The sequence below is a fragment of the Callospermophilus lateralis genome, chromosome 12, assembly GCF_048772815.1.
Source record: "Callospermophilus lateralis isolate mCalLat2 chromosome 12, mCalLat2.hap1, whole genome shotgun sequence".
Classification (NCBI taxonomy): Eukaryota; Metazoa; Chordata; class Mammalia; order Rodentia; family Sciuridae; genus Callospermophilus; species Callospermophilus lateralis.
In genome coordinates this window covers 26,235,734-26,243,819 of record NC_135316.1, presented here as the reverse complement: position 1 = coordinate 26,243,819, position 8,086 = coordinate 26,235,734, and the positions used below count along the sequence as shown (strand labels likewise).

The window sequence follows — 8,086 nt, the reverse complement described above, 5'->3', positions numbered from 1 at the left end:
GTTAAAATATTAAAAAGGGCTGGGGAAGTAGCTCAGTGATTAATTGCCCCTGGGTTCAATCCCTGGTACAAAAAAAAAAAAAAAAAAAATGAATGAATGGAAGTTTGTACTTGTTGAGGACAGATGCAATCCCCCCCGCCACCCGCCCCCATTATTTTTTCATCTGAGGTTGGTTGAACCTAAGGATGTGAAGAGCTGACTATGCATATGTGTACATACATCCTTAAGGAGAGTTCCCCAGCACGACCCAGGTTTGGAAGTGGGAGTACAGCTGATAAAACTCAATTCTAGTACTCATCTTGACTGCCCTGGGGTGGTTGACCTCTGCAGCTCAACTACTCTAACCTGCGTATTAACGCGCCATGTTCCCTTACAGGTTAGCAGTCTGAAGCAATGGGTGACTGGAGCTTTCTGGGGCGACTACTAGAGAACGCACAGGAGCACTCCACCGTCATCGGCAAGGTTTGGCTGACGGTGCTCTTCATCTTCAGAATCCTGGTGCTGGGGGCCGCAGCCGAGGAGGTGTGGGGTGATGAGCAGTCCGACTTCACCTGCAACACCCAGCAGCCTGGCTGCGAGAACGTGTGCTACGACCGGGCCTTCCCCATCTCGCACATCCGCTTCTGGGTGCTGCAGATTATCTTCGTGTCCACGCCCACCCTCATCTACCTGGGCCACGTACTGCACATTGTGCGCATGGAAGAGAAGAAGAAAGAGAGGGAGGAGGAGCTGCTGAGGAGAGAAAACCCGCACCTGGAGCGGGGTCAGGAGTCTCTAGATGGGGCTGGCTCCCAGGATAAGACTGTGGTGCGTGATGACCGAGGCAAGGTGCGCATCGCTGGGGCGCTGCTGCGGACCTACGTCTTCAACATCATCTTTAAGACGCTCTTCGAGGTGGGCTTCATCGCTGGGCAGTACTTTCTGTATGGCTTCCAACTGCAGCCGCTCTACCGATGTGACCGGTGGCCCTGCCCCAACATGGTGGATTGCTTCATCTCCAGACCCACCGAGAAGACCATCTTCATCATCTTCATGCTAGCGGTGGCCTGTGCCTCTCTTGTTCTCAACATGCTGGAGATTTACCACTTGGGCTGGAAAAAATTCAAACAAGGAGTAACTGATCATTTCGGCCCAGACACCTCCGAATCCAAGCTGGTGGCCGCAGAGCCGTTGCCACTCGCTTCCCGCCCACCCACGGTCACTATTGGATTCCCACCTTTATACACTCATTATGCCTCTCCCCTGGGACAGGCCGGCGAAGCAGGGTACCCCGGAGCCCCGCCACCAGCAGCAGACTTCAAAATGGTAGCATTGAATGAGTCACAAGGGAAGGGCCACCCTGCCAAGCTCTACAATAACCAACACCTGCTGATGACAGAGCAGAATTGGGCCAACCAAGCGGCTGAGCATCAGACTCCGGCGCGGAAAGCCTCCTCCGCAGCGTCCAGTCCCGCAGCCCCAAGCCCCGCAGGCAGCAACAGCCAGCGGCTCCCACCGGAGGCTGGGCAGGGGGGCACCGCACCCCAGCTGCTGGAGGACCGGAGCGGCAGCAGCTTGGAAGAGAGTGCCTTGGCTGTGACACCCGAGGAAGAGGAGCAGGCCTTGACCACCACAGCAGAGATGCATGAGCCTCCCTTGCTCCTTACAGACCCAGGAAGGTCCAGCAAGGCCAGCAGTGGGCGGGCCAGGCCAGGTGACTTGGCCATCTAGCGGTGGTCTCTCCAGACAGCTTTATAATACATTTTTTTTTTCTAGAAACCAAAACCAAAGCCAAAGTTCAAATCAGCAGGTAGAAAGAGCCTGAAAATAAGAGCGCGCTGGAGTCCCAGAAGGGAGATGTGGAGCAGAATCTATCAGGTGTTCGTGTTTAATGCTTGCTGTTCTTAACACTGAGTTATAGTGGAGATGATTCCAACGTTTCTGAGTTTGTGAGGTGGGGCAAAGCTGAGGGCAGTTGTTGGCCTTTAAAGATATTCACAGCAGCCCAACAGCCTGATTGCTGTTAGGCCTCTGGGTTCCTGCTGTCTCTGTGGTTAACTGTTCTGTTGTGACAAAGCAACAGGTGTCTGCAGCCCTTCAGCTAGGGACAATTAGGTTTTCTATTCCTAACCTCACCAGAGCCTTTGGGCAGCCCAGCAAGTCACAGACACACTTAGCTCTATCTCTGCTTGATACTTTTAACTTAGAGTTGAATTTCATTTGGGATATTTGCCAAACTGCACTAAAAAAAGATTTAGAGTGAGTCCATATAGTATCATTTGAGTTTCTGAAATTGGATGTGAAGCCCAGGATATCAAACTACAAGCTTCATGACAAGTGACAAAGAACAGTTACCCTCCAGAGTCAGATTCAGTGAGACAGAGCCACAGAGGTTGCTGGTAGAAGGCAGGTGGAGATGCAGCGCCACTTGAGAAAATTTTTCAACAGCTGAGGAAATGGACATGGAAGTGTGGCAGGAATGTCTTAGGTATTTATTTTTTAAATGATATTTTGTGCTTTGCTCTGAATGGAACAGGTATGCCTATTTTCCCCCCACTTTCTATCTTTTAGGAAAAATATTACTGTTAAAATGGGTACTGACACAGAGAATGCTAATTTGTCCTAGTACGTACTAGTAAAGATTTTTGAACTTCCTTTTAAAAGAAATTCTTCAACTTCATGAGTCAGTTAATCATGATGAGACCGTAACATAGAAAATAAAAAGCAGGGGGGAATTTAAGTGCATTTCAAATACTTGAAGTTGTGAAGTTTTTGAATGGGAGGTTAAAAGTTAACTACTGTTGCCAGGAAAAATATTTATACAGATGAATCAATGATAATCTACACTTTTTTTTTTTTTTTAAAGAAAACAGTACAAAATAAAATACTTTAAGTTTTCCTAACTATTCTTTGTGGGTAGCCTGTTTGCTTTCTAAAATTTAAATAAAAGTGTCTGGGTTTTACTGCCTGTGTAAAAGTGTGTGCTGATTGTGGGGTATACATCTTATTTCCCACCCATAGGAGAGCTGTCCTGACAGGAAAGCTATTTATGTGTGTGGGCCCAGCTTGAAGATGTCAGAATTTTTGTACGGCACACACTGCTATAGAGTCTTGATCACAATATGTTTATAAACTGATGAGCAATGGTCATTTGAGCCTGTCTCCACTCACACTTTTCACTTCCAATTCCACTGAGTATTGTTAGCAAGTATCTTTAGCACTATTCAGCAGAAGATCATATATTTTTCCATATAATTCATTTCTTTTTATAAACCCATTTCCTGGTGATTCATGTGAAGCCATACTCTACAACATACTTTATGTTTTATATCATAAAGGGTGATCCACTAACAATCTGATGAAAAGAATGTGATTTTTTTTTAACGCTCTGATTGATGTTTGCAACTCATTTGCATAGGAATCAACATGATTTATTAGTGTGTTCTTCTTACCCTAGAATGCCCTGGACAATTAATTGCCTAGGTTTGGAAAATGCTAGATTTCCATATATATACTGAAAGCAGAGCTCAGCCCTTTGGAAAATTATTTAAATTATTCTTCGAAATTCTCCTAGCCTGGTGAATATCTAGGGCCATTCTAGATGCATAAGTTCTAACTCATCACGTTGCAGTGAGTACCTTAGCTTTAGGGCAACGGGACTTAGCTATCCTGAGTGAAGGGCTGCTAGAAAATCCTAATGTGAAAAGCATTCTGATAAAAATCTTTGCTACACTTTTAGAAAATGCAGTAATACAGCTGGGGATGTAACTCGGTGGTTGATAAGACCCTGGGTTTGATCCCCAGCACTGCCTCTAACACACACACCAAAAAAAAAAAAAAAAAATGCAATTGCAGTCATCAGAGACCATAGGTATGACTCAGGGTAGATGCAAATGCTTATTTAATAAAGTTCTACCATAAAAATGTTAATAATAAGTGTCTTATTTATCCACAGTTTGATTTCAGGTGGGAGTGGAGAAGAGAGTAAGAACTCAAACTGTTTATTTACATTTTGAAACTGAATTCTGTTTGCAATATGTTCATGCAAATGCCAGTGTTGTTTAATTGATCATAGTCTAGTTGGCCCATTAGTTCGTGGATAGGATGTAAAATTAGATTCACCTACTTTAAAACACTAATTTGTAAAGAAGTGGAATTTTGCAGTAGAACATTGCCTATGATATTTTTTCAAGTTAGTGTACTAATTTCAATTCCTATAAAGAAATGAAAGTGTGTCTTATATTGTGTTCTTATTTGAGAATACAGTATCCATGATCCTAGTGAGTCTTGACAGTGTGGAATTGCTCTCTATTTAACCAATCATTTTAAGCATTGAAATGTGCAATAAAAATAGAAATTGCCTCTCCCTGTGGCCAAGATTCTGGACATTTTTTTCTATACTACTTTGGAAATTTCACTTACACTAATTTTCCTTTGATTTAATAGAAAAACTCTAAAATTTCTAAACTTACTTTAAAATTCAGATGCTATACCTATCATATTTACATACAAATTATTTTTAATCTGCAGTATTACAACACAGTTACTCCTTACATCCCTGTTTTTAGAAGCACAGTCATCAGTTAACCTTAAGCACAACTATGGTGGTTACAAAATGTTAAGCCTCACTATTGTCAAAGGACTCAAATCCATTTTTTTTAATTCTGAAAGATTCCCTATGATTACTTTCTCCTTTCTAAGTTTTATATTATTATCTTTTTTTTACCTTTATATTATTTATTTATTTTTATGTGGTGCTGAGGATCAAACCTCACATGTGCTAGGCAAGTGTTCTACCACTGAACCACAATCCCAGCCCCTCTATTATTATCTTACTGAATTATTCTTGGTAATTTTTTCCTCAAAAAATTGATAAAGAAAAAAAGATAGTTTAAGTTTCAAAAGAAAAGAAAAAGGGGTGGTGGGGGGAGACCAAGCTAGCATATTTCTTTGATTATTTTTATTTCTATATTTTTTTGCAGTATGGGAGATGAGCTGTATCCCCAACCCTTTTTGTTTTTAATTTTGAGACAGGATCTCACAAAGTTGCCCAAAGCTGGCCTCGAATTTGTGATCCTCCTGTCTCAGACTCTGGAGTTACTGGACTGGAGTGTTCTGACATGCCTGGCTAAGCCAGCATGTTCCTGATATACCCTGTCTTTACTGGATAACTAAGTGAATAAATCATAGGATTCTTACATAAGAATACCTAGAATAAGAACTATGAATATAATTCGAGCATCTCTTTATTAAATATAACCTGTGGGCTAGGGTATAGCTCAATGGTGGTGCACTTGCCTAGCATGCGCAAGGCCCATCCCCAGTAATGATGATGATGATGATGATGAAGATAACAATAATGGGTTTAGGTCTTTTTTCAGTTTGGGCTGATACTGATGATGATTACTAACACTTCCTTTAAACTTTAAGTATTACTGAATGAAGTTTTTTTTTTAATTCTTATTGACCTTTTCATTCTGATATTTATAACATGAATACACTGATCTCTACCATAATAAATACTTGTAGTGAGTATTGCATGATTTAAGAGGGTTACTATTTTTTGCAGAGATCAACAGATTCCTACCAGTTCAGGATATTTTAAATATCTTTTAAATATAATGTACATTCAGAGTTAGGGAATGGAGGCTAGGGATGTAGCTCAGTGGTAAAGCACTTGCTTAGCATGTGTACGGCCCTGGATTGCATCACTAGCATTGCAGAAGAAAAAAGGGAATTTATTTCTCTTCTTAATTCTGCATTACATTGTGTCTGTTCACTCTATGACTCCTAAAGCCTCAAGCTTTTTTTTGTTGTTGTTCCCCTTTACATTATCAACTGTCATAACAAGGCTTTTTCATGGCCAGTTAGGCATTTAAATGGCACTAAAAGCAGTGAACTGTTTTTTAGAAAGTATTATATTTGAAGATATTTGTTGTGCAAATATTAACTTAGCTCCTATATTTATAAAACTCTTTACTAATACTTAAAACTTGATTTTTGTGCCATAACCATGTCTTTCCCAGATTAATTTGTAACTGAAATAAGCATTTTCTAAAATAAGTAATAAAAAGTGGGTAAATTTAAATCTCTAGTTCTGGAGTTGGTCAACTGTTTTTATTGATAGACTCCCTGAGAAGATTTTCAAAATAATAGTTTTTATTTTCTTAGGACAAGGAGCCTTTTCCTGTAGAAGCTTAAGAAATTGCTGCTATGACTGTCCTGTGGTTTTGCAGGCTGTTACCAACTTGAAATTTGGATCTTCCAAGGGTTCTTCTAGCATCACTATTATAGTGTGTTAATCTGAAGAAATAATATTAAAAAGTCCCCCTTCATTCATGGTACTACTGAGCTCTGTGGGGTTTATGAGTAAGAGGTCTCTTTAGCAAAGTAGGAGTTCATGGTACCTGAGAAAGTTTTTCTGTATATAATTATAAATATTCGCATAGCTACATCTTTGCTTTGAGGACACTATGGGCAATACCTGAAATGTGTCTGATTTCCCATCTTGATCATTGAAATACAGTTCCCACTGAACATTGTTTTTGCTATGTGTGCACTGATTTCCAGAGACACAAAGTAACCAAAAAATACCAGCTAACTACTTTGAAGGTTCTCAGAAACTCAGCTCCACCAAACAAAAACTGGTAGTATTTCTCATATTTCAGACAAGAAATGAAAAAAAAAAAAAAACTGTTGTAATGGACAGCTTGGGAAAGGCAGACTTCACTTTGTGGAGGTATGTTAAACAGTGAACCCTAAGCCATGCTTGGTGGGCCTGGTCAGATCTCAGTGGTCAGAATGGCTTGGCTTAGTGACAATGCTCAGGACGAATGTCCAAACACTACATCACACCTAGATGAGACAGACCAGAGTGAAAAGAGATGTGGTGACACAGGCTCTACCTGTAGGAGTAACAGGTCTAGATGGTTTCTCCAAGAAGAAGATGGTAGCTAGACATGGTGGCACATGCCTATAATCCCAGCAACTTGGCAGGCTGAGGCAGGCGAATCACAAATTTGAGGCTAGCCTCAGCAACTTAGTGAGGCCCTAAGTAATTTAGCAAGACTCTAAGTAATTTAAAGAGACCCTGCCTCAAATTTTAAAAAAAATAAAAAAGTTCTGGGGACATGGCTCAGTTGTTAAGTACCCCTGGGTTCAATTCCCAGTCCAAAAACAAAACCTAAGGGGAAGATGGCAAGGGGAGGAAGAAGGACCTCCTTGGGGTTGGTTTGGGGGTAACTACTGGGCAGTGAAAGAAGGTGTTTCATGCACAGGCAGAGAGGAAGTGAACCCTGTACTTCCCACACACGCCAAACTGCTGCAAGGGAACCAAAGATAGTACAATGCAGCATCAAGTACAGATAAGGAGACCAAAATGGCCTAAAAATAGGGTGACATCGCTGGGTGCACATGTAGGTGTGAATATTACTTTATCATTACCATGGTCCTCCCATTCAAAGGCATCCTCTCTCTGGGGATCCTAATTATCCTATATGATAGACCATTCCACCCTGAGTCAAGGCAGGGCCTCCCAGATCATAGACAAGGGGCTGAATTCTCCATCTCTCCTCTTCAGCTGTGGGATTTAGGCAAGTTATTTCATCTCTTTGACTTTATAGGCAAATTTTCTCATCTGAAAAACAAAGTTGCCAGGAATAAACGAGAATGAACTTAAACAATTTCTATAGTGCCTGACCCATAGCAATGCTTAATAAACAGGAGCCCTGGTATAGATGAAGTAGAATAATCATCAGTCTGCCCCAAATTTTCTTATGTCCACACATTTTTACACTTTATTTTAAAACTGTTGTAAACATTCAATGGAATAATGTGTCACTTCTAAAAGAAAGAAAATTCTGACACATGCTACCACGTGAATGGACCTTGAGGATATTGCTGAGATAAACTAGTCACAAAAGGACACATAGTGTATGATTTCATATCTATGAGTCACCTAGAGGGGTCAAATCCACAGACACAAAGTAAAATGGAAGTCACCGGGAGCTGAGAGGAAGGGAAAGTGGGGAGTTAGTGTCTACTGGGTACAGAGTTCCAATTTGGGAAAATGGAAAAGTTCCAGAGATGTAGGGTGCTGATAGTTACT

At 41.1% G+C, this 8,086-nt stretch overlaps 1 protein-coding gene across 2 annotated transcripts; it reads left to right on the top strand.

The window, feature by feature from the left end:
- Nucleotides 1–393: 393 nt before the first annotated feature.
- On the top strand, nucleotides 394–1,710 carry Gja3 (gap junction protein alpha 3). Of its 2 annotated transcripts, XM_076872558.2 has the most exons (2): nucleotides 394–1,452; nucleotides 1,501–1,710. In XM_076872558.2, the coding sequence occupies exons 1-2, from the start codon at nucleotides 394–396 to the stop codon at nucleotides 1,708–1,710; spliced, it is 1,269 nt and encodes a 422-aa protein (XP_076728673.1). The 2 variants fall into 2 exon arrangements, with proteins under 2 accessions (XP_076728673.1, XP_076728672.1); XM_076872557.2 differs by having other exon boundaries at nucleotides 394–1,710.
- The last annotated feature ends 6,376 nt before the right edge of the window (nucleotides 1,711–8,086 follow it).

Coding starts and splice junctions, on each gene's coding strand:
- Gja3 (XM_076872557.2), top strand. CDS start 394: ATGGGTGACTGGAGCTTTCTGGGGCGACTACTAGAGAACGCACAGGAG.